The sequence below is a fragment of the Sparus aurata genome, chromosome 8, assembly GCF_900880675.1.
Source record: "Sparus aurata chromosome 8, fSpaAur1.1, whole genome shotgun sequence".
Lineage (NCBI taxonomy): Eukaryota > Metazoa > Chordata > Actinopteri > Spariformes > Sparidae > Sparus > Sparus aurata.
The window spans coordinates 21,071,560-21,098,895 of record NC_044194.1 but is presented as its reverse complement, the minus strand read 5'-3'; the positions used below and the strand labels follow the sequence as shown (position 1 = coordinate 21,098,895).

Here is a 27,336-nt window from a genome sequence, read left to right as displayed (position 1 = left end):
ATACCAACTAGTCTCTATTCATTAATAGGCTCATACAGAGAGCATGTAGGAGAACTTTTATATGTGGTAAATTAAAAGATTATGTTAAAGTGCAGAGAGGTCACACTCTTACCTCTTGTGACTTTACCACAGAAAACCACAGACTCACTTTCAGATACCTGCACCATTTGGTTGTTAAATACAAATTCTGAAAAATATTTACAAATTTGACTCTGTACATTTGAATTTTAAGTGTGACTCTGTACATTTAGCTGCCAGTAGCTTTAACACCAAGAAAATCAAGCAAACTCAATGGAAAATCATGGCTTACATCAGTTCCCTTCCTTGATAATTGAAGTCTCTGTATACATATATATGAGTGTCTGTATTGAGCTGTGAAACTATGAATGCACTGTAATGAACTACTCTCCTTTGTTAAGGTGCTGAAAGCTTTGCCTACACTCACACAACCGTGCACACACAGAAACAATCTGTCAACTTGCAAACAGCTAAGTGTTCATCCTGCAGAAAGGAAAAAGGAAATGTAAATTATGATGACTTATTTAACGAGATTAGCATGGCAACGGCACAAGTATGATTTCAAACACCCCTCCCAACTGAAAGCGCCGCACACATACACACAAGTGCACACAAAGGAGTGTGTGACAAACTCGCCGGCGCCCCTCGCAGGGTGACGCTACAGTTGATTTGGGAATTACAATTAGATTTATGATGTGGCTGCATATGGCTGAGCTCTCTGTTTCTGTCTCTGAAATGCTGGGATTGGCTGCAGCGAGCACCGGCGCCGTGGCGTATACACCACAGCACAGTCAGAATGTGTGGCGTTTCCTAACACACGCACACGCACACAATGGAACAATAGGCCACATTTACTGTAACGGGCCACCAAAATATAAAGACCAAGTGGAACAGCTCGATGTTGGAAACAGAAAGCCTTGTGTTGGAAATTATTAGATCCCTGGAAAGTAAGAGCACCATTTAGAGCGATGGAAATAAAAATTCATGCAGCACTACCTGTAACTCGTGCACAGTGCTTTCACATGCAGAACACAATAGGTACCAGCTCTTTTCTGCAAACGAAACAAAAAAATGCAACTTATCTTTCCGCAAAGGTCAAAGAAACACTTGAAAAGCTAAACAGTGACAGCTTGGAAAAAAAAAATCTCGAGTCTCTAAGTTTCATTTATTTATTTATTTTTTTGATTGTCTTTCTCACCAAGTTGTACTGACACTTTTTAGAGCCAAAGCTGGCTAATAAATACAATGAAATGTTAAAACGCACAATTGAATTTCAAATACAATACTCATCACAAAATATGTCTGACCAGGAAACGTATGTTCTGCTTCTGCAGGTCACAACTGATAAGAGCATGAGGTTACCTTTTCAAAGAGATCAGAGGTGATTCAACCCCTTTAGGCGGCACTAGAGCTGCGGCAACAAAACGTGCTTCAATAACTGAAATGCTTCTAAAGAAATGGCAATTGACCTTTGCCTGGCATGTACACGGCTTCCTATAGAGTCCAAGCATGTGACTTTTGACTGTTCTAATTTATCATGTCGATAATCAAACAACAACTTCACATTAGTTAATACTAAAAATAAAAAACATAGAATTTATATCCAGTGCTTAGGATGTGTGTGACACTAACAGAAATGTCTATGCATGAGGCTTTTTTTTTCCTGTGATGCAAGCAAAAACCAATGTTCAGTCCCAGCTTGTGAAGCTTTCCCAAGTAAAAACTGCCAGATATGGTCATAGGAAGAAATATGGCGTCAGACGACGTGTGAAACAGCTGACAACTAAACAGAGCACCCAGAAACCACCCGAGGTCACAGGTGTTGAAAATGGAAAAATTAGGAGTGTGGTGAAAAGAGACAAAGAAAAAATACGTGTCTTCAGAGATAGAATGTGACATTTGAATAAAATAGAGGAAAAAGTGTGCACACCCAGCACTATGCTGACCGCTGAACCGCACCAAGACGAAGGATTAACATCTCGCTTCAGACTGTGGAAAAACTTGTGTGCTCTGACTGGGGTGGTTGACTGAGAATTGAGAATTGTGCACCTTTTTTTTCCTCCATTCTTCTCTTAATAATTTACTTGTCTTCAAAATATACATGCAACGTAGAAAAAGGTACCCTTTTTTGATATAAACAGACCTATTAAACCCATTTTTTGCACTTATATAAATTCTTTTTTAAAACACAAGTTTGGTGTATCTATTCCATGTGATGCTGAGAAGACATTTATAAATATCAACAGGCTAATAAAAATAGTAACATTTTGTACACTTTTGTACCAATTCAAAACACAATTCAAAATACAGTGAAGGGATCCAGAATATTAGAAACTCTTCTACTACAGTAGGGTAATTTTGGGGCTGCTCATCCCCGATTATGTGAGGCTGAATGAACTGAGCTATAGGTGCACTTTGAAGACTCATGAACTTTGAACTCTGTCTATAACTTTGGCCCGATTGAAAGGAACGGACTCAAATGCTAAATGTTTGATTGGATACACACTGTGCTGCGCTGGCCTCACGGTATTATGGGCAATGTGGTGTATAAAAGCACCAATGCAGTGGAACTGAAAAAACTGACGCCTTTGACGCTGCTCTTCTGACTAAATCTCAAAGCTGAAGGGTCTGTCAGAGGGCGACACAGTGTGTGTGGTGTGAGAGAGCGCGAGCGAGCGAGCGAGTGTGATGAAAACACATCCTCCCTGAGCTCTGCCTGCGATTGGGCCAGTAGGGGAGCCAGCAGTTAACGAGTAGGAACTTATCTCATCAGATAGAAAAAGCTGATTGTATAAGACTTTTTTGCAGCATTGGAAGTTAAGACTACACCATCCCAAGTGAATGTGAATGTAGGTTTGGCACATTTGAAGTAAATCTGTACAATGCCTGGGTACTTACTTACTCAATAATAATAATAATAATAATAATAATAATAATAATAATAATAATAACAACAATAATAATAATAACAATAATAATAATAATAATAATAATGTTATTTAAGGGATTTTGCTCCCTTTATTTCATTGACAGTCTGAAAACGCTACCACTCTTTTTGTATGAAAACAAACTAACAAAGAAAAACACATTCACAAGCTGGCACATCATACCTGAGCTGGGATATTTAAAAAAAAAAAACAACAAAAAAAAAGAAAAAAGAAAAACAGTAATGTAATGTAAGCAGTTTGTCAGAGAAAAAAAAATATGTAGATGCACTGTATTCGTAAGAAACAAAAGTAAGACTATAAGATTACAATAGCTAGGATTTATATTAAAACTTTTCAGATTTCAAGTTCCGACAGTCCAGAGTTTGTACAGGCAGTGACCTGTCAGAAAAAAAAAGTCTATAGAACAAAAAACAAAAAGGAAAAAAAAACAAACACAAAAAGGGAAATACATAATGATGAAAACTAAATCACTCCTTAAACATTTAAGACCAAATAGCTGTTGAAGACCAATTCCTGATGCTTCAAAATCCATGCATGCTCTTTACAAACCACACAGCAATGTGTTCGTCGCTCATTTGTTCTCTGTCCCATTCTCTCTCATTCTCTCTCTGTCTCGTCTGGTTAACTCTTATTCGCTCCTGTTAAGATTGTCAAAGTGTCGGAAACTGAAGTTCATTGTCAGTTGGGTGTCTGAATGTCTGCTCGGTTTGTTGTCTTGGGTCACATTTTTTCCCATCAGCCGTCTTCTTCAAAAGGACATCCATCAACACTGTCTTTTCTTTCTTTTCTCACGATGGGAGCAGTATGAATCCTGTCTGGGCATGCTCAGTCTGTAACACAACATGTCTTGAAAGTTTGCCTGAAGGTCTCTGTAATAAATTGTGTTTTCAAAAAGCGTCTCTGAGAACAACAGGAGATTTTTTTTTTTCCTCTCTTTTTACAACTGAGACAACTGAGATCACACTCAGTTGGCGCTGATGGCCTCCCGTGTCTCATGATCACTGCTATAGTCTGACTTGGGCTCGTCCTCAAAGTCCTCGTACATGTCCATGTCGTCGTCTCCGTTAGTGGGGTCGCTTGGCAGTTCCAAGGCTCCGACCCCGCCGACACTATTGCCTCTGCTGCCGGGCTCGGACTTAACTCCGTACGTGCTCTGAATGACAGGGATGGCAGGTTCAGGGCTGGCGGAGTTGCTGGAGCAATCTGAGGTCAGGTGTGGGGATGGCGTGGCTGTCGTTGCCATGGTTATGGCGCCAGGGTAAACTCCAACACCGGGTGGGGTGCTACCAAGAGGGATCGGTGGCTGAGGCCTGAGAAGGGAAAGAGGGGAAAGTAAAGAATAAAAGGGAGGTTAGTCAATAAACATTAAACAGCCCTGAAATAGATACAATCCTGATTCCAAAAACAACTTTAATTCCAAAGACTGTTTCAAACAAGTTGGGACAGGAGCAACAAAAGACTGGGAAAGTTGTGGAATTCTCCAAAAACTGTTTGGAACATTCAACAGCTTCATTGGTGACAAGTGACAGTATCATGATTGGGTCAGAAAGGGACATCCATGAAAATCTCAGTTGTTTACAAGCAAGGACGGGGTGGGGTTCACAATTGTGTTGAAACCAGTTTGTTTGTATATGGACATTGAGAATATCATTATTGTTGCAGGTATATTTGTCATAATCCAAAGCATTTAACAAACTGAATATCTGAGCTGATGATGTGTGTGGACCAAATAGCATGGCAATCCATCAGATAGTTGTTGAGACTATCAGAGGGTCAGAGGGATTCCTCCTCTGGGGAGAATGGATGTCCATCCAAAATGTCATGCAGCCAACCTAATAGCTATCGAGATATTTCAGTATGGACCAAACTAATGGACAGACATTCTCACAGCAAATAGAAGTAGACTGCATAAAAGAATAAATAATTTAATGATGAAATTATGAAAAAAAAAGATTGATTTGGTTAGAGCAACAGTTAATATGGCATCAACCTGCTATTGTCCGAAGTGGACCTCCTCTGAACAAACAGCTTTGAACAAAACATTCATTCTCAGGCCACTTCAGTTAAACGGCAGCACTTCTCATCTGGCCAGGCATGTCCTAACATGGAGCTCTCCCTGCCAGCTCACAGCAGCACTGGCTAAATAACCTGTTAAGATATAGATGGAATGAGTGTAAACGCACATCACTCAAACAGGCCCTCTGGCTCCTCAAATGAGCCACATAAAGCAGGAAAATTGCTGTCACTTTTCTCACCTAACAGTTTTTCCCTCCTCCGTCTCCTGAAACAATTACCGCTGTACACTCTGACGGACTCATTTTAACATTGAACACTTTAAAACAACACTGGTTTAGTTATGTGGAATGTGCCAGAAACTGGTTGTGTACTGGCTCCCAGTGGCTATTTGATTCAGCTTTGATTGAAAGTCCAGGCCTGGAGAATCATAAGCTTTTTCTTTGCATTTGCTTGACCACACACAGTAAATGTGGCATTCAGCCTGTGACGTCTGCCTCGCTCTTGTTCCCTCTCAAACATCTGCTTACATTTCATATTCCACTATGTCTGTCTGTGTCCAATTTCACTGCCCGCAAGCGCCCAGCATTGTCCTAATTTAATAAATGACAAGCTATTAAAAATCGCTCCTATTCAAAGCCGTGGCCTCTGGTAAATCCATCTCAAACATAGGCCACTGTGATGGCTTTAAACACATCCATGGCTGGTTCCTATTAAGACAATGCCACTGTTTTTCCCCTCACTGCACTGACTACACTCTAAAAAAATATGCTCTTCAGTGAGTGAGTAAAGGATTTTGCAGATAGAAACAAAGGACTCCAAGGAGAAAACTTTCATAAATGGTCCATAAACCCTAATGGCCGCTCCGCAAACCTCTAGCAAATGGATGTAGAATATTTATTTTATATTTATGTTGAGACACATTAATACAAATACATCCTCATGTAAAGTGCTAGGAAACAGAGCAACTGCAAGAGAAATATTTGAATGAAATACCCTAAAATCTTACTAAAATACCCATATTCAGGCAGAGGTGGCTGGCAGGATAGCATTTATTAAAAGAGCCGACTGAACTGAAAAGTCACAGGTGCAGTATTAAATCAAGTGTTCTTGTGGACGTCAATGCACCAACATTTCATGTACAAAATCCCCTCTTTACATTGTATGTAAGGTAGCGATGGAGAAGAGGTCATTCGAATGGCAAAAAGTCACATTGAGAACAACTTTGCCAACGTTCACTCTGTGCAGTTGTTATATTTAAACATGAAACGCTCTGATTTTGAACAAGGCTGCACATCTTCTATAAGCGTGCTGGCTAAAAGGTGAGATTTGGAAAAATGAGTGAATGTCTCCACCACCTACTTCTGATTCGCTATGAGGGAAATCAATAGGGTCAAAGATTGTGTGGGTTGCACTATTTTGAGGATTTAAATCAAAGTTAATGATTGAAAATGCAAAATAGGCTTATTCATCTATAAAATGCATTTTTCAACCCACACAGAATAATTCTTTAAAACTAGTATAAGCAGGTACATCACATTTACATTTTGAGCAGACGCCATTCTGTCCAAATCATACATGCATACACTGGTGGCTGCCATGGAAGGTGCACTGTGCATGGCATACTGAAGTTTGGGGTACAGTAACTTGGCCAAGGATACTTTGACATGCAGACCAGGAGAATCGAACTAGCGACCTTCCGGTAATGAGACGCCAATGCTACACCTGAACCACAGCCCTAAAAAGAACTTCAAAATTCTGGGACAACCTTCTAACTCACCCCACAAAGAACTGCCTCATCTCCTGGCGTCGTGACCGCATCATCTGCTTGTACTCTCCGATGCGCAGCTTCTTGCCGTCGATGATGCAGGTTCTCTTGGGCCGCGGCTTGTACTTGTAGTTGGGATATTTCTCCAGATGGATCTTACTCAAGCGGGCCTGCTCCTCATAGTACGGCTGCTTCTCCTGGTTAGTCATGGCTTTCCAGCGAGAGCCTGCAGCAAATGATTAAGACTTTTAGTTGATTCTATTTTCTAGTTTTTAGTGTTGTCTTAACTTTAATTTCTCATTAAATGTATATGTATCACCCCAGACTTTAGGGAGTCATGTATGCGAGCGATTTTAGTTAGTGACAGAAATGAACCTCCATAGATTTTTTGGGGACTTTGGGGAGTGTCGATGTGAAAAAAGTACTCAGATCTTTTCCTTAAAAGTAGCAATACAATAGTTTAGAGATGTTCTTTTACAAGTATCATTCATGTTAAAGCTGCTCCACTGTAGATTTGTTTGTCAAGGACGCAGGTCGAATTTTCAGTGACAGTCCAAGGGATTTGACCTTTTGTGAGTGTCTCGTCTCGGTGCCTCTTTCCGCTCCTCTAAAAGAGAGCAACAGTGGCTTGCATTGGTTAAAAAAATGGAGCCTGCAAACATGAACTAGTGACCGGCTTCCAGCACAGCACAGAAGTTCCAGAGAGACCCTTTAAGAAATCAACACGACATACTTTATAAAGTAACCAAAATTAGCAATTTTAGGGAATGATGAAATGTAAGCCTCTGGTTGAATGGAAGTATAAAGGAGCAGAACATGGAAATACTCCAGTAAAGAAAAAAGTACAAGTACATCAAAATTGTACTTCAGTAAAGTAACTGAGTAAATTAACTTAGTTACATTCCATCACTGCTATTCACTTTTGGACACATGTTTTTTTTATTGTGTCAATAATACTTGAGCACAGAGTTTGTGCTGAAATAGATGTAATCAGAACTGAATCAGTGATCCGGCAGTGCTAACAGACTGTAATTTCAGCTGCACGTCAATTTAATCATAAAAGAGTCACAAGGCTGCTGGTATACACATTAAAAACATCAGCACTTCTGGTGGTTTCTTCAGGTTGGGTGTTTTTTATCATGTGAACAGACACCATCAATTCTTTAACCAAGGAGGCTGTTTAAAATCAAGAGTGGATTACACTCTGCTCCCTCTTGGCTCAAGAAGAATGATACATTGTATACTTCGTATTTTCCGCGCTAAGAGGACCTTCTGAACAAGTGGACAGGGCCATTACCGCAGGAACGCAGCACATCTGCGAGGCACTCCGACAACTGATTATACACACTCCGCCTCGCGTCTCTGTTTATCAAGGTTTATCACAAACTGGTCTTGTACTTTTGTGACACAGGAAACACAGAGGAGTTTTTTTAAGCTTGCCACCCACTCCCTAGAGTCCAGCTGTGTTATTATGTTGGAAGGACATGAATTGTACACATGCAGTTATATATACATACACAATTGTCCACTTTAAATTCTGCTTCATGTTCCTTTTTTTATTTTTTTACCACAGGTTTGATAAAATACTTATGAATAATTTCGTATTGCCTCTTACCAAAAGGATCTTGCGATTCATATCTGACTTTTAAAAATTCATTTTAAAAGGGAAATAAGTATTGGTCTAAAATTGATATTCTCTCAGTTAAACTTTGCACAAATGACACATGATATAAATGAAGGAAGCATTTTGTCAAACACAAAAAGCCCCTGTATCGGAGGCCATTCAAAGCTCCGAGTCAGGAACACAGACCCACCTAAGAAACAGCAATTTGTTAATGTTGCTCAGGAGGAACATTTACATTCAGTGACCCTCGAGCTCACTGGAGCCCGGCATTGGACAGTGGAGGTCTTAAGAAAATTTCATGAACAACCGTTATGCTCAGCACCGTGTGAATGGCTATCTGTGTCGGGGAGGTTAGTATCAACACGGCCACTTTTTAACTGAATGCATCCATCACAGTAGTCAGGCTGACACAGTGGAGCTCTGTGTGTGAAGTGTTCCAGGTTTTAAAACACACTGGTCCTTCTTATAGTCCGCAGCCTGCTGGTAGGAAACCCTGTGAACTGTGGCAATGTGCCGTGTCTTTAAACAAGATAATGGAAGGAATTCAGTGTCTGATGTTGATACACAGCACAACATGGTCATGTTTTCTTTTGTTGCCTTTTTAAAAAAAATTGACTTAATAATACATAGAATTCTTAAAATATAGCATTCATGTCCCAACATATCCACAAGGTGATGAGTTTTTTTGGGAAAAGAAACAGATTGCTGTGGTTTTATAGTAACTGAGGCTCTTTTATAGCAAGACCAATTCAGAAATTCCTTTCAGTGACAGAAAGTCTGGAGAAAAATGCAAAAAAGTTGCTAATTATATGCCCTGTCTCTTTAAATAACTACAAAAAGGTAAGGTGAACAATTGTAATATCTAATAATAAGTTTATTCTATTCTCTACTATTTTCTAACATTCATTGCAAAAGCAGTTACAAAGGTGCCATATTATAGAAAGTCAGATTTCCATGTGTGTTTTGATTACACACTGGGTCTGTGTAAATACCATAAAAGTATCAAAATGCTCAGACGACAGAGAAATGCACACAGCCCGTAATCGAAAACTGTGGTTTCAAACGAGCCGTCAGGACTTCTGTAAGGTTGTGATGTCACAACTATACAATCAGGCCTTCAGCCACGCCCCCAGGTTGACAGTGGTTCCAAAAACATCAGGATAGCTAATGCAGAAAGAGGGCGGTTGTGTCTGTTAAGGCCTGTGAGAGCTGGACAATCAGAGCAGACTGGACTCTTCAGTAGCGGGGGTTTAAAGAGACAGGCACTAAAATGGAGCGTTCAGACAGAGGGTGAATAGAGGTACTTGCAGGTATGGACAGTATGAGAAAAATATTGCGTTTTTTAACATTAAAGCATGTTAGCGTTTGTAGCAGGCAGTCGAAATGAAAGCATCAACCTGAAAATGAGCGTAACATGGGATCTTTAAAGTTGAATGTTCGATGAATTATAAATCTGCAAAGTCTCACCAAGGATCTTGCTGATGTTGGAGTTGTGCATGTCGGGGAAAGTCTGCAGGATCTTCCTCCTCTCGTCCTTGGCCCACACCATGAAGGCGTTCATGGGCCTCTTGATGTGGGGTTCGCTGTTGTTCCTGCCCCGCGCCTCCCTGAACACTCGCGCCTCTGTGATACTGCTCCCTGCGTGACACCAAGAAAAGACACCCTCTTTATGCCCCTCATTGACACAGTCATCTTTCATACTTTCACACTTGAAATGCAGGATAATGCTCTGATAAGGATGAGCTCTTCCTTCCTCCTCTGCCTGCTCGGGAGAGGATGTATAACATAACAAAAAACAAGTGTTGGGGGTCTCTGCTGGGGTGCCCTCAACATGCTTACACAGACACACATAAACTATACACACCATAGTCAGTTTGCTTCCGCCTGATATTATCTCTGTGCCTATACTCCCATGTTTACTCATCTGATTCTAAACTAAACCACAATGAGCAGTCCTCAAGTCGTCATCGCCTGTAAACAGTGGTGCTTTATGAGCAACAGGTGGGATGGCAGAAAAAAGCCTTAAACACCAAGACAGTGTTCTTACAGTTCAGAGAAGGAAACAGTATAACTGACTTCATTACACTTATGGAATTCATTTGAGAATTCTTATGTGCAGTCCACCTTATTGACCAATAACCACAAACAACCTTGTCGCACGTCTTTGCCTGCTTTTGTTTGCATACTTGCACTGGGTGGGATCTTGTGTCACAAACACTCCTGGATCAAAGGAGCGGTATTCAGCCTCCTGTCGTGAACTCGCAGGAATAATAACAGTGTAAAGTTTTTCAAGAGAGTAAAAATGTTGACATTGAACGATCTGTTTAGCTGTTGAGGGTGTCTTTCATCATAGCTTCCTGAGGAGCACAATAAATATTTGTATTCGCTGAATACCTGCATGTTCTGGCTCTCTGGAAGATGCCTCCTTCTTTATTGTGCAGCTCTGAGACGTGAGACCGCCAGAAGCAGGGCCTCTTCTATGTGGGGCCCACAGAGTTAAGGGTCACTGGTATCAATTTAGTCAGAACAGGATGTGACTGCTTTTAACTAAGACTCCACTTCACAAGACGCCAGCATATTCCTCCAACCTTCCATTTTCTGTCATGCCAGTTGTGCATCTGCATACATTTCTGACTCACCCAGATTATTCTGAACCAAAGTGAGGAGGTCAAGAGTCAGAGAATCAGGGACAAATTAATCGAATTCAACACCAAAAGAAGAAGGCTAGAGAAAGGGAAATAGGGGAAGAAGAAAAAGGTAAAAAAAAAAAACAAAACAAAAAAACAGCAGAGGTTCTCACCATCTAGATCTTCTGGTCTCGTTAGATCAATGACTCGATGGACCATCTTCCCAGCATCCTCCCCGAGCTTCCCCAGGTGCTGGCTCAGCGTCTCGTAGTGCAGCCGCTCCTGCAACACAGGAAAAAGGTTTGAAAGGTTATTTCAAGCAGGCTGCAAATATAATGCAGCTGAAAAAATATTTTGTAATGTTTCAATCCCAATTCATTTTTTTTTTTGTATCACTTAATGTCTGGACCCGAACCCTATGAGTGCCTGGAATGTTTAAAACTGGGTCACTGAGAATGATTTTGATGGTAATCATGATAAAACGAGCTGCTGGGATGAGTTGGAGGTGATGAAAGTCCAGCACAACCCCTTCAAAAATGTATTAATAGATTATTTTGATACAGCTTTGCTGCTTTTTTGTTTTTCAACGGTTTCTGAAAGAAATGAGTCATGATGTTGGTTATGCACAGAGGTGGGAGGTAACAAAGTACAAATCCTTTGTTACTCTACTTAAGTTGATTTTCAGGCATCTGTACTTTACTTGAGCATTTATTTTTCTGACAACTTTAACTTTAACACCCTTCATTTTATTACAAGTATCTGTACGTTCTACTCCATACATTTTCAAAAAAGGCCTATTACTTTAGTTTCAATGCATCTGAGAGGAATTATCGATTATTTTTTATTCTGCATCATTGCACGCTGCCTTCCCAACACCAAAAGGTCAATTTCAGCCTATCAGAGCATATCATGCACAGCAGAAGTAGGAGGATGAAAGGATGTAAAAAGACAGGAGGTAAACAGACAGAGAGGGAGACTGGAATGGAGAGGACAAGTGTGTTAGTGTCTCGTATCTGCTTAGACTCTGCAGCCCTCTGCCTGGATCTTCTTATTTTCTCACTTTGTTGCTGCGCTCGGTACACTTTACCAATCCAAGATGTAGGTATTTGATGTCCCGGGAAAGAGACTCAACAATCCGTTATGTTTGTGGTGCGCTTAAGAACAGCTTGGACAAATCCTACTGATTCTACCTTTTAAGTTTGATAGTCTTTGAATTATATTACATGACGTGAGGTTCAGTTAGCTTTGCACAGTAATGGCTGGTAGAAACGTCCTTCAGAAGGATACTTCATATCAAGCAACAGTGTCTTCTTCAGCCTCCCATCATCATGCACTCTCTCGGATTCTGCCTTCTGCCTGCCACTCCACTTCTGAGACAAAATAACTTCTACGAGCAGCCTGCCTCGGGCCCTTCCAGCTAAAATTACCCAACCACGCTCCTAAACTGCGGTGGAAAGCATCGAGCCCTCCGCACAGCTACCGCACAGCTTCACTCCTCTTCTCTTCTCTTCACCCCAGCCTCCCCTCCCTCCCTTCCTCCCTCTCGGCTCTCCTCCTTTTTCTGGTGACAGAGGCATTTTGTTTGACGCAAGGAATGGTTGCTGGGTGAAGTCATGCCGCGGTAGCCGCTGGCAGAGTTGGTGGAACTTAGGGGCCGGCGTGTATGTGTTCGTGTGTGTGTGTTCATTCGTTCGTTTGTGTGTGTGCGCGCACACATGTGTGTGTGTTTATAGATGAGGAGTCGGCGCGGGCCAATGTCAGCACTACGGCAGGGCTGTAATCAGGCCCACCACAGAACATGTGCCTGGGCAGTGCCATACTCACCGCAGGAAGCAACCGCCTAACAAAGGACTAAAGAAAAGAGACACAGAGAGAGATAGAGAGAGCGAAGAAAAGGGAAGAGGAGTGGAATGGAAAACTAGTCCGGAGACAAGAATAAGGCCTCGACTCCACTGAGAATTTCTTTTTAGGTCTTGCTGTGCTAAACAATAGCATGGGGTAAGCGGTTGTGGCTCATGATGATGCTTTCAGACTTCTGGAAGTCAAAGTTTGGTGCTCTTAACACTAAAAGTTAGTGTCATTTAAATTTGAAAATATTTTTTTATTTTGTAGCATGCTTACAGAGTATAATTACTAAACATCCAAAGTAGTTAGAAATGTATGAATGGGAGGAGACTGATGGAAAACTAATGCACAGCGGAGTTACGCTTCTGGAAAATGGACTAAGACAGCATCAATAGAGGTAGACTGATCCAAATACAGATTAACAGCAGACCTGGGTCAGAATTTGCAAATACTCTGTGCGGTTGGTCTACTTTTGGTCTACTTGAAAGCTCTTGTGGCAAATGCAATAAGGAGCTGTCTTTGCTTTGTTTAGTCAAGATTGAAATAGGTTTGGCGTGTGCGTCTGCTGGTTTCATACTGGACTGTTGCCTTCTGGAGCAGCATTATAGACTTTTTTCAAAAAACTTTCTCTTTCATGAGACTCCATTTGTATTGTGTACAGTACTGGATTGTGCTCTTCTCAATGATTTTGCCTTCATCACAGAGGGATTTACTCGGTTAAAAACAGTCAAGTGTCAGCTGTTGTGGAGTCCTGATGCTCAGGCGGTCAGAGTGAATAGAAAGCACACTTTTGTCTGGACTTTGATGACTTTGAGGCGGGAAAATCCACCACCCATCAGACGCTTGATATTTCATTACTGTTTAACCCAGGTATGAATAAGACCAAAAAAGTTGCACTTGACTTCCAAGCAGACAAGTTGACTACCCAGGGACTAAATTAATTACACAATCAAGGTCATGTGCAAAGGCAAAGATAAAAATTGAGGATGACTAACGACTAATTAAAAATATCAGGTTGAATTTAAAAGTACCACAGAAACAAATCCTTTCTGTGTGCTTCATGTTTAACACAATATTACTTTCACTGGGTCTTGAGCCCAATATTGCTGCTGAACGTATATTTCTAAATTTAAGAGACACCCGACTCTTTTGTTCTGCCTGGTCTCCCCTCTCCTTGGCGTCTGCGTCCCTCCACCGTTGCTTGGGTAACACTCCAAACATTGTTTTTTTTTTTTTTTTCATCCACACCGTACTGAGCTCATTACCACAGTTACAACTTGCCTACCGCCAGCACGGCGTGCCTCCAGCTGACCCGCAACCGTTTACTGTCTCCTCCCGGGCCAATCAAGTTTGGCAACCTCCTCAGCCCCCCTCCCGGCGTTCCCTCTCTCTTCCCATTTTCTTCATCTTTCTCTCTCTCTCTCCTTCTCCAGACTTCTCTGTGTGCCGATAGAGCTGTCAGTCAGCTCTGTTCTGTTTTCTTTCCTCCTCCCCTCCTTCTCCTTTTCACCATTCCTCCTATTCATAGCCCTTAACACCACCACCAGCCCTCCACCCCTCGAGGCTCCAACCCCAAAGAAGTAGACACTCAACAGTCTATTTGCAGGTGCCAGACTCAGCTTTGTAGTGTACTTTATTATAATGTATATCATTCAGGCTTCAAATACAGCAACATTACGTCGACCTTTAATCAAGACTTGGAACAGTCTGAGCTGTTGGTTTCACAGGCTCACTTCCTACAAAGACCAAAATCACCAGCAGAGCCAATATAAACTTCTATACAACCATTTCCTCCCTCCTCGCTTTCCTCCAGATTTATTCTGCCCTACAAACAGAAACTGCGAGCATGCCGACCGACTTTACTCAGCAGGGTACAGACGAACAACATTTCTCTATAATGGGACACATTAAAGTAAAACCACTAAAAAATCTGGTACATTTCGAAAACTGAAGAAAGAATACGCACTTGCTTAAAGTATGCAAATGTATCTGAGAGGAACAAGTATGTACAGTATGTTAAACTTTTAAATTGATTGAATTAACAAGTATAAAATGTATGCTTTATAAACAGAGATTTCAATAACTCTAAAAATGATGAATATCAAATATAATAATTGACCAAGCCAAAAATCATTCAGCAGCTATATGTGTTATTTACCTGTGCTTTTGATAAATAAGTACATTTAATATCAGACTTAAGCTCTGTTTGTATGGTAGACTTACACTTTTACCAAAGTAATATTTCACATGATATTTTTACTTTTATTCAAGTATGATTTTTGGGTACTTTATAATAAACTGCTTAAAACCCATTAAAATAAAAACAACTGCTGTCGAGACAAAGGAACCAGAACTGTTTTCAGAGTTTTGGAACTCACCCCTGCAGCACTCTATTGTGGCCATACTTTTCATTATGTTATATTCCTCATTTTTTACAGACCCAAATGATTTGGTCATTTTACATTTCTGGCAATGTGTCAAAACTCCCGACTCACTTTTCATCTGCTCACGGCTTTGGAGGAATACAGCAGGTTTCAACCCTTCGATCAGCTTGTATGCCAAGTTATGTCGACCCCGTCACTCAGTGCTTGCAATTTAGAATCGGCTGTTGAGTGATTGTGTGCACACCAAGTGTTATCCAAAGTGAGAAAGCAGTTTGTGCTCGTTCTTATTTGGCCCGTAAATTGACCTGCTCTCACTCTGCCATCACCCTCCATGTTCCCCTCGTATGGAAACAGGAATAGTAGTCCCTTGTGGTTCAAAGCAGTGTATTATTTTTCTACCAGATTTCAAGTAAACTTTACCCCGCTCCTGTGCAAAGCTGTTTAAGATAACTTACCATGCTCACTTCTCTGTTATTACTTTATATTCTAATGAGTTAAAGTCCGAGTCAAAGATCTACTGAGCACACGTTTGATTTTTGTGTTTTTCATCCAAAACATGTCATGTAATGTGGTAATCTCTCAAAAACTTTTTTGTTTCCTTTAAGTGGGTATAGGGAGTGTTTTGTGGCTGTTTAGATGAAAAAGTCGCACACACACACACACTTTTTATCCGCACACACACACACAAACACACACACACACACACACACGCACACACATACAGAAACATACATGCACATACCCACAAAGTCATACACAGTGGCTATTTCAGTGAGCTTTGGCAGCCACAGACCAGCTGGAAGCAACGTAAGCGTAAGGTGATACTCAACAATGCCACTAACTGGCCAGGCCTCTCGTCTGTACACCAGCTATAATGACATTAACATGGCCAAGGCCAGTGCAGAGCCAGGACACACACACACACACACACACAAAAGGAGCCCAGGATCAGTTTCAACTCTTAGGGAAATGTCTATGTTGTCTGTGCTTTAAATGAACGCTGTGGGACAGATATATACAAACAGAAAGCGAAATAAACACAAACACACACTCTCAGACGTCACTGCGATGGCTCCCTTTGAGTTGAATCAGCGTGGGCAATACATAGCTCAACGCTCAATATTACAGTGACATACCATTTGCAGCAGTTGTCTCATTCCCTCCAAAGAAGCCCAGTGTGCTCTGTTAGCACAATGTCATAAAACAAAAAGGATCGGGCAGAGCCTCAAAGTTTCTGAGGGGAGGATTTGAGTAACAAATTTATTTGACGAACAGAAAACAACGCACAAATCCAAGGTAAAGAAAAAGAGCTGGTCTCACTGCCTCCCGAGGTGGAGCGGGTGAGTCACACTCTCAGCATCCAGCAAGTTCCATCCATGAATTGTTTAAGACAGAGCAAAGCCTTTGAGCGCTTTAGAAAAAACACACACTCACAAAAAAAACTTCTCCATCCCAAAGAAAAAATTATGTATTTAAAGCCGAGAGAAAGAGTCTTTGAGCTGCTGTTGTTAGGTAACGAATAACAAACTGACAACAAACACCACAGCCTGCTGTCGTCCCTGAACCGGAAACAATTACTTTGAGACTTTCCAAATGAGCTTTTTATTAGGAGGCATGGAGCTATAAACCAAATTACTGCATTGCTTTGGTTTTGTTCTTATAAAGTTGGAAAATATAGAGAGAGAGGCATGTAGGGCTCTCCCTGCAACACACTCACCTTCATCATGTCAAAGTTAACTTTGTGCAGAAAGCTCTTTAAAGCACAAACTTATTTGGGAACATCGGTGGGGTTTTTCACCAGACCTGCGGCAGACAACTCTCATTAAATCTTAATAAACAATTTATTAGTATAGGCTGTTGTATAATTTATATTTATGAGTTTCTCAGTGTTTACTAGTATAATGACTTATAAAAAAAAAAGTCAACTTGGGACTGAGGATAAGTACAGCAAAGATATATTTTGCCAGATTTTGGATGTTTTCCTCCTGAAGATGCAAGGCAAACAAGTCCAAAAAATTCAAAACAGCCTATCCTTGGAGTGCACCAATCATGACCTAGTTGGGGTTGGTGGGTTCAAAGTCTCCACCCCTAAAATATTCATGAGCTCCTCTCCTCCTCCTTCTCCTCATCCTTGCAAGCAACATGGGATCAATTGCGCAGGAGAGCCGGTCTAATCATGTTCCTTATTTTACTGAATGTCTGATCCCCGGATCTGTGAGTGGCTGATCAGACTGATTGAAGATGTTTTGGAATATGGATTTCCCGCTGGATACGAGACCCTGGTACAAAGGCCCTGTCTCCCTCAGCCCAAGGGGGAGAGATGAGTGGGGGAAGAGGTGAGTGCGGGGGGAGGTCCCTTCCCTGAGAAAGGCCCTTTAATTGGGCTAAAACCCTGAGGCCGGGATCCCCCCTCCAGGGCAAGTAGAGAGCTGGACTCCATTACACACAAACACACACACACACACACACACACACACACACACACACACTCTCATACACACACACATACACACACTAATGTTAACACCATCTCTTCTCCCAAAAAAACACCCACTCAGTCAAGGCAGGCACACACACACACACACACACACACACACACATACACACAAGCCAAAACCATCACTTGTCATTGGCCCAGCTGCTCCCTCTTCAAAGCTGTTGGCTTCTGGGTGGCCGTGGAGATGAGAGGAGAAAAGAGAAGTCCTCAAGAGCTGCAGCCCGAGCCAAACAACACCAAATATCATCCATGAATATTCTTCTTCAGCCTGATGCACGAGCTGAGCTGAAACCTTGAACACTCGGCCAATGGAATACTGGAGAAAATATAAGACCGGAGCGAGGAGTAGATCGATCTGTGCACACGTGCAACACTTTTTGGGAAGATGTTCACATCTTTTATTGAGGAAAAAGTAGTGATACCCCATTGTTAAAGTAAAAGTTTACTTAAATTTAAAAAAATGGAGAAAGAGAGTACTGTCCGCTAGTTGCTCAAGTATATGGGGCCGAGTGACATTCATTAGGAAGCCTGAAAAGGCCTTTTTAATTTATAATATCTGAATCCAAGAAGGCTGAATCAGAATTTGGCTAACTGTATCCTGAGAGTGTTTGTTTGATGGGTTCTGTTGATTGTGTAACATTTTGTTGCGTGCTTTTACTTTGAAATTTATGTGGTGGCGGTTCGGGTTGTGTGTGGGTTGAACGCATAATTTGATTTGACTAAATGTGAATGCTGAATATGCAAAATATATTTTATTTACAAAATGAAAATGAGATGTTTATAGAAAAAAGGAGCAATAATTTCAATGTAATCCAAATTTGGATCCAAACCGTTTTCAGACTAGACTGAATTTTTTGCAAGCCAATCAAGGAGTATGTATTAGACCTGCTCAAATCGGAAAGTGTTGTGAGAGGACTTTTGTTGTGAATTGGTGGTATACAATAAAGTCTGATTGATTTATTGATAGAATAGATTATGCAACTATAGCAAAAGTTGCCATGTAATTTGTATTTAATAACTCTACATTTCAAAGTAATCTGACCTAACCCTGTATAATTGTCCTGTTTAGAGTGCCAATATAAAATTACTGAGGCATTTACAGGTAAAAAGCCTTTTACTTGGCTCAGGTGGAGCTACTTTGAACTTTAAAATTTTTTATGGAGCTGCTTTTACCTTCTTTTATCCCTATTGTGCAGCCTATCTTGCTGAAGATATGCCGTGTGTAAAATCTTAGTCTGCAAAGTAAATAGCCGACTGAGCGTACAAAGTAGCATTAGATTAGAAATTGTACCTCAACAAATACTTGGTGCCTGCCTGTTGATGTGTGTCACATGCGCTGTAAATCATGTATATCCTTCCATTTGTGTAGTTCTTGTGGATGTGTGCACGCAGACCCATCAGCATTTCAATCAGAATTCTTTCTTCACATGAAAGAAAATGCCTTTGAAAACTGCATTTAGACCATGTGATTCTCATAGACCTTATCAACCAAGTGTGTCTGTGCATCTTCCTATGTAGCCACACGTGATCTGTCTGTCCCTCTAACCTTGTTGCCGTTGTTGAGGCTCATGCTGCTCAGAGCTGACAGTTTGGCCTCCAGACTGTGGTGTCCTGGCTGCTGCTGCTGCTGGTGGTGGAGCTGCTCCCTCTGGATCTGCTCCCTCATGCTCCTCGCCTCCTGGATGGCCTTCATCACCGCGTCCTGGTCCCCAAACAGCGCTGTGGAGTTGAGGCTGGACAGGATGTCTGGGAGGGGAGAAGGACGACGGTGTGTCACTTTGACTGGCAGGACAGGGAAGAAAGGCAAAGAGTGTGTGGCTTGGATACAAGAGGCCAGGCTTTTATCATCAACCACAAGTATTAAAGAATAAATAGGGAACGATTCAAGCTTAAGTCAGAATAAAACTAAGCCAATTTTGTGTGGTTAAGTGGTTTGATTAGATTTGACAATAGCTTGGCTTCATGGGCAACAACCCTGCAACTGTCATCAGATTCAAATGTCGCTATGTTCTGATTGGTGTCGAAATATATAAATGAGATCCATTTTTACCAACAAAACCACTCCAGACAAGGACAGAGGAAAAGAATAATAAAGAAATCGATCATTTCAAGTCACAAAATGTGTTCCAACTTTGGCAGGAAATTGTCGGCTATATTCATTTAAAAGCCCATCTGTCATACTAAAGCTGAGAATATAGGTTTTCTGGGTTTTTCTGTATTGTTTCATTAACTGTAACCAAGCAGCTCTTAAAGAACTGGGACTTACTGAAGTGAAAAACCCTTTTGAACTTTTAAATTGTGCTTTTATGCTCCAAGAGTGCTTTTTTCAAGGAGTTCATCTACTTGCAACTGTATGATAAATTCTGATTTGCAAATGCTGCTTCAAAAATGGGTAAAACAAGGTGTTTGCCTTTTCTTGTGATAATACAGCAAGTGGAAATGTTACTTTCTAGGTGGTTGTGTCTTTTATGAAAGGCCAATTTCACCCAAAAATGAAAATTAAATCATACTCATCCCCATGTGGATGGTAAGACAGGTGAGATTTGTAGTCCACAAAACATTTCTGGAGCTTCACAGCAAAACATCACTGCAGCGTTCTCCTAAACAGCTGAAGTGGGTGGGGATTTGTTTAAAAATGTAAAACTGCAATAAATCAAAATTGCTCTATACAGCTTGTCCGGTTTAATCCATGTCTCTGGAAGCCAAATTGATTTAATTTGGTTGTATATATGTTTTAAAAGAAGTCCCCATCCACTTCAGTTGTTTAGGAGAATGCTGCCCCAGAGTTTTGCTGTGAAGCTCCAGAAATGTTTTGGCGAATACAAAAATACACCTGTCTTGGCATCAGGTTGAGTAGATAATGACCAAATTTTCATAAATGGCTGAATTTATCCATTTCAAATGTAATGAGATACTCTGACTAGAACTTAAACAAATATACTGTTTGAGTTTTTGTTCTGTTTTTCTCCTGGTCACCTCAGAATCTGAAGAACACAGTTTGTTACACGTGTGTGATTTCATGCTTCTGTAAGTCCACAGTGGGTCTGAAACCAGAATTGCTGCATATGGACTCCTACGAAATGCAACATAAACTTCTTAATAAGAAATGATTATTTCCAGTCTTATCAGGGGCAACTGCTGCTAAAGTTGTTTATCCAGTCCACTTGTGTCTAAACATGACCGAACCTCCTCCTCCTTGTTTATGCGCCTGCTTCACACTTTTGAAGCCGATGCACATTTGAAGAATGAAAAAAAATAAATAAATAAAAGGATGCAAAGTTTCCGTCGCCCTCCTCGTTTAATTAGCAGACAAGTAGGAAGCCCTGTATGCTTGGGTGGCCGTTAAAATGGGCAAAAAATAACTTTGCAGGGAACACAAGCGACGCGTCCTCAAAGCCACTCCAGAGGAGCTGGCGAAATTGTTTTCTGGGGGGATATAATGAGAGGGTTTAGATTGGCCTTAATAACAGATAGCAGAGGTAGGGGCATAAAAGGTCTAGCGCGGGCAGACAATGATGTGAGGAAGCTCTTAAAAACCAAATAACGTGTGCTGGGTTTCACTGCTTCCGCTGCCGGGGTTTTCATTGGGGCTAAATACAGGGCTTTGGACTCCTGTAAAACACAAACACACACACACACACACAGGTCTCCTCGTGGGGTTGAGGTGTCTGCAGTCTATCAGGCGCATGCGACGCAGCCTGGTTTGTCTGTGTGTGGCGCGGAGAAGGGTGTTTGGGTGGGTGATGTTTTTGTTTTTCCGGTTGAGGGAAAGGCACAGTTTCACACTGGAGTGAGGACGTGTTTGCTCTGGATGTATCTACAGTACAGATGTGGACAATACGCTGGTGTTTGAGAGTTTGTTTGTGTCTGAGAGAGCATGTATGTGCAGAGTACGTCAGTGTTTCCCCTCAGAATTAAGTCCTGGCATGGTGAAGCAGCATTCAGACCTTGTGATTCTTATTGAACATGTCAGTAAAGCCAACATTAATGTACTTCTTTTAGGCAGAGTTGGAGCGCTAATGCAGTGGCCCACCCTGTCTACCAAGTGGTAAAGGAAACACTGGTGCTGAAGTGCATAAATGTGTTTGTTACCTACCCAGAGAGGTGTTCCTGCCCATGTTGGAGATGGGGCTTGGGATTCGGCCCTTGCCCATGCCTGTAGGGCTGGACTTGTTTCCAGAGAACAGACTCTGTGTCGGGGACGTCGGTGAGCGAAGAGGCTCGGCTGTCTTGGGTCTGGCTGAGAGGTTCAATGGCTGTGTGGATCCTTCTTCCTGTTAGTAGAACGGACACAACAGTGTTTGGTGGATCAGGATGTGTATTAAATGACCCGTATTTGCAACTGTATTAGTAGCTGTTGTATTGAGCTTGAGGAATTAGCGTGTGATCTTGCCTATAATTCAGAGCCATTACTCATTGCTAGCATGTTTTTTTAATATATTTTATATATATATGTATATATATATATGTATATATATATATATATATATATATATATGTATATATATATATATATATATATATATATATATATCTATATATATATATATCTATATATATATATATATATATATATATATATATATATATATATATATATACATACATATATATATATATACATACATATATATATATATAAATATTGGCCTTTGGCTTTATTGATACAACAGCTGAAGACATGACAGGAAACAGGTTGAACAAAGGGCCCCAGGCCGGGACTCTAACCCAGGGCCGCTGCAGCGAGGACAAAGCCTCTGTACATGGGACGCCCGCTCTACCCACTGATCTAAACGGCGCCCCATTGCTAGCATGTTTTAAGCAGGTTCCTCATTTTGTCTTTTCCTCACAGCCCAATATAATGTTGGTAAGTAATGTTTCTGAAAACTAGAGATACGTCCAAGGTTGACATTGGCATTATTATCGCCAACAATTACTGCCAAACACCCAACCACAGTTAATCTCACAGCAATGGGTATTTATAAGGACACCTGGGGATATTTCCATCCTTTTTTGTCGCAACAAACGTGTTTGTTTTTTTAAGGAGACCCGTGGACATTTCCTGTTTTTCCTGGATTTTGTGGCGACCAAAACCAGCTATTTGTCAAAGAAATTTGGACCGTCTCCATCTATGATCATAGCGACCAAAACAGCTACAATCAGCCACGCCATGATGTTTCATTTAACCCTAATCAAGTGGTTTTTGTGACAAGAGAAATACAATACATACAAAAAGCTGAAACATTTATCTGTGGTTTTGCAGAAATGCAGAAAGGCCTGCCAGTAGTTTTCACGTCATTCCACTGACTGACATATGGTGGCAGTAATGTACATTGTAAGTTTCAAACTCTGTCAAAAATCTAAAAAAGATGCGTTAAGCATTTAAAATTAAACATTGCGCGGTACAAATGTGTTTGTTTTGTAATTCCATGCCAGAATAATCATATCAGGATGTCTTAAATTCATTTTTGCAACCACTTCAGGTGGTTCAGGAACACCCCACATCTCACCCTCCCTACAGTCGCCACTAAAAACACAACTAACAGAAATGTCCTCTCTAGAGCTAGTGTTTGCTTTGTCCATTTAGGGCTACTGTAAAAACATGGCGGAGCAACATGGTGGATCCACTTATACAGTGATAAAAACTTAACTATGAATATCAAGTTCCATTTCTGCCAAGATTCGCCTCAATCTTACATGCTGGACCTTTAAAGAGAGTCAAACACCACCTCCACCTGTTGTCTTGAATGGTGGTTAGATTAGTTGCCTCATCAGCAGACGGCAGCACATTCAGTCAGTAAAATTAATTTATGAAGGATTTCAACTGTTGCTTGTTTTCTAGGCAGGAAAAACTGCATCATAACATGCACTGAAACGTGTCAGTCCTGCAGCAGAATCCACTTCTGCTTCTTCCATCCATTGTCACACTATGTTTCAAGTAATCTGGAATGTAGTTCCCAAATAATGTTTTTGCTAAATACTAAAACAAAAAATATATACGTTTTGGTTTGTACATACTGTGACACGGGCACTATTAAAGCAAATGTTTTTTGTTGTGAAAATGGGTCACCATTGGAAGTGTAACTGACTGAATTCGGCTGCGGGTGGCATGCCGAAGTGGGGGGGGTGGGCTGAGCGTATGCGGAGGTTAGCAGAGGGTGGAGATTTTGGAAGGCGCAGCACTACTGTTTGAGTGCGGTGAGCTCTGACGCCGGTCTATTGTGACGCCGGTTTGCAGCTGTACCCCACACACACATGGTTTCCATTACTGCCTCGTCGTCGAGTAAAGATGAGGCGTACGCTCTCTCCAGTGAAGGGGTCTGGGCTCCTGCCAAACAGCAGCCAGCGCCAGTGTCAGTTTGTGAGCGTGCACGCGCGTGTGTGTGTGTGTGTATCAGTGTGTGAGTTTTAAATAAGCTGTTTCTAATTGACGCTGAAGAGTACAGGCTCATGTGCAGAACGTTGTTTCAACAACTTCCAAATTTCCAGCCTCTCACTTTTACTTGAACTGCTTATCACAGTTATTATTCCTGTGTGTTTTCCTACATTATATACTCTGACCTCACTCTTTTCTTTGTTTTATCGTGTTTTTCTGTTACTTTATGCACCACAGAGACACTGTTTTTCTCCCATATATATCGATTATACTGTAATGTAATTCACAGTTGGCTGTTTACTGAATATAGTCGCATTTTCATGTCTCTGCCAACTGCTATCTCTTTAATAGCAATATTTGCAATCATAATTTTTAGAACTGGCTCTGAAAATCCGGTTGAATCATTTAGACGACTCTGCCAAATCACATAAAACCATTTTTGCAACATCTGCAACAAAGGACTCACCTTAACCTGAGCAACAGGACTGGATGCTCGCTTCTCGCTCTTCAGGGCAGAGGGGGAAAGGGGACTGGAGGAGTTGGGAGCCTGCGGGAGGGGAGTCATCTTGGCTCCTGGCGAGATCTGCATGCTTGCCAGCTGGGCGGCATAGAGCTGCTGCAAAAGGGAAAGAAACCAGCAAAACCGACAGGCTATTAACATCGCTGGCCAGCAACTAGTCAGTGGCTTTCCTCTTTCATTCTCTCTCTCTTTCCTTGATCCTGTTGTTTTGTTTTTTCGCATCCACTCCCTGGTGCTGCTCGCATCTTCTGAGGTTAGATGAGTGTGTGTGTGTCTGCAAAACACACTCAGAAGTCATGGAAACAAATGTGCGAGTACGTACACACACCTTGATCCGAAGTTGACAGGAGTGTCCCACACAAATGGAAAATTTGTTTGAGGGGGCGAGTCTTTATAGAGGAGTCTCTCCAGCAAAACATTTTTATTTTAAATTATCTACAATCCATCTCTGACACTTATTCTTTCAACAGATGCTGGGAGCAGCTTGTGTATCGATTTGCATCGAGAAATAAATCCAGACAATAGCTAAAGAAACATTTGAATGCTTTGCTTGAATCCTCCTTAAGTTGTATCTGCAAAACTTTGAGACTGAGTATGGAAATTAGATTTTTAGACAATGCCTGGCTCAGTATTGTGAACAATAAAGGGCTGGTTTCCTCTATATCTCAAAAAACAATGTGAACCACAATGGAAAAGAGCTGCATGGCTGTTTTTGTGATCCTGGCTATTTAACCTTTTTTAAGTCTTGGCTTATGATAGTCAAATAAAATAAAATAAAATTAGGACTGCAAACAGCATGGGTCATACAATACACTTAAGACTAATCATGAACAGTGCAGACAATTAGGCTTCTTCTCTAACTTTAATTGCAAAGACAACAGTGGCGAATCATGTTTAAGTAGGTGTAGTCATACTGAAATTACATTTTGGGCAAGAGTCAATTGAAAAACACTTTAAAATATTGTAAAAAATAATAGAAAGCTCGAAAGCCATCTGCCTTCAGGGTTGGACGAAAACATTAAATGTACAAAAAAAAAAAAAAAAAAAAAAAAACCTGTACCGATTTTCCGTCCAACAAAAATCAAAGAGTCAAATACTCGGCCCAGTCCAGGGTCTTCTAAATCAAAGCTAGCTGGCCAGACAAACCACTGCCTGTAACCACTGTCAACCCCTGTCTAAATGCATTGGAGTGTGAGTACTGGAGTATCAAAGAGCCTGTCCTCAGGAAAACCACCCAGACGTGGCTGGCCTTCACTTAAGACTCCCTCCACTCGTTCTCCCTTTTCTGCTTTCCTGGTTTCCTCTCATTTTTCGTCGCTCTCACCTCATCTATACTCTCCCCCTACTTCTACGTTTCTGTCTTACTTTTGTCCTCCTCTCTTTTGATCTCTCCCTTTTTCCTCTAGTCCTCTGTTTTGTTCCAGAATCGCTCTTCACATCTTCACAATCCACCTCCATCTCTGCTTCTTTCTGTCTCTGTTTTCGCTCTCTGCCCCCTCGCCTAAACAGACCCCAGTGTTGTGAGATCTGATTTCCCTGCAGTCAAAACTGCAAAGCCTCCTGGGACCTGAGATCCAAAAGCAAAGAGTGCGCGATAGAGAAAGGGGGATAGAGAGTGTTGCACTGCCAACACACGAGACCACCGTCGCTTCACCGCTGAAGCGCCAGGCTCAGTGGTTGGGGCCAGAAAAATTGGCTGGCCCTCTTTCCACTTCTCTCGGAGCGATATTAAACACAAACAGAAGGGGCCTCGCCGTTGAAACAAAGCCCTGATGTCACGCCGCTTATTTTCCTTGGAAGGCACCAGGAGCACTCGGGCCAACCCCTGGCGATATGAGATCCCCGTAAGAATGTGCATTGAATGGTTGGTGGTGAGGCCTCTCGCGTCAATCACGCCGACCGCAGAGTTACTTCTGGTGATGCCTGATATTCTTACAGCTCTAAGGGGAGCAGACACACGAGTCTTTGAGGTAAAACACACAGTTAGGATCTCACACCCACGCCTGCTTGTGTGCACACACACCCACGGCTATTGTGCTGTTAGCAGCGATTCCGTCAGCAATTCCTAATAAGAAGTGGCAACAGTTGGACAAAAAAAAGACTGAGAATCAGAGCTTTTACTTTATTTTTCTCTGTTTCTCAAAGACACTCCCGAGATTGATTGGCGACTGGGGAGGCCAATGTGCAGCGTAAACAACCCCAACTACAGCTCTCGCCATTCAGTCAAACCCCAAGGGAAGACAATGCTGCAATTTCCTAAATTACAAATTGACAAAGAGAGCCTAGAGCCACGCCACAGCTGTCCAGACTATCTGACCGGCCTACGGACGTTAGTGCTAATTTGACTCAAATCCAAATGATTAGTCCGTCATTTTCGACCCTCCTGATCATCAGCAGGTTTTTCAATAGCCTACTTTGGCCTAATCCTTAAGCAGAGAGAAGGTGATGTTGTTGTGGTCTGGGTGTGGGCAGCACTGTCTGACTGCTGTACTTTAGCCTGCCAACAGCCACCTCCGGGCTCAGACCGGCCTGTCCTATTAGGACTGAGTGAAGAATCCCTTTAGCCGGCCTCTTTTAGTGTCGAGCTGCGATCGATCTCAGGAGTACACAAAACAAATGGGGTTTTGTCTTTTTCAGCAGGTTTGCAGGGAGAGGAGGAGGAGGAGGAGGAGGGGAAAGAGGGAGAAATGGATCGACTGCCACTGAGCTAGCCCAC

General features: G+C 41.6%; 1 protein-coding gene across 3 annotated transcripts in view; it reads right to left on the bottom strand.

Moving 5' to 3' along the window:
- Window positions 1–1,182: 1,182 nt before the first annotated feature.
- Window positions 1,183–27,336, bottom strand: part of LOC115587125 (transcription factor SOX-6-like) — a 111,642-nt gene continuing 85,488 nt past the window's right edge. For 2 of the 3 annotated variants that reach the window (XM_030426762.1, XM_030426763.1), the window contains exons 10-16: window positions 24,567–24,716; window positions 21,821–21,998; window positions 19,271–19,506; window positions 11,172–11,280; window positions 9,839–10,009; window positions 6,760–6,973; window positions 1,183–4,276 (exon numbers count right to left, since the gene is read on the bottom strand). In XM_030426762.1, the coding sequence (XP_030282622.1) occupies window positions 3,931–4,276; window positions 6,760–6,973; window positions 9,839–10,009; window positions 11,172–11,280; window positions 19,271–19,506; window positions 21,821–21,998; window positions 24,567–24,716 (1,404 nt within the window). In that variant the 3' untranslated portion in view covers window positions 1,183–3,930. The remainder of the gene's footprint in view (window positions 4,277–6,759; window positions 6,974–9,838; window positions 10,010–11,171; window positions 11,281–19,270; window positions 19,507–21,820; window positions 21,999–24,566; window positions 24,717–27,336) is intronic. The other variant, XM_030426764.1, reaches the window with a different exon arrangement.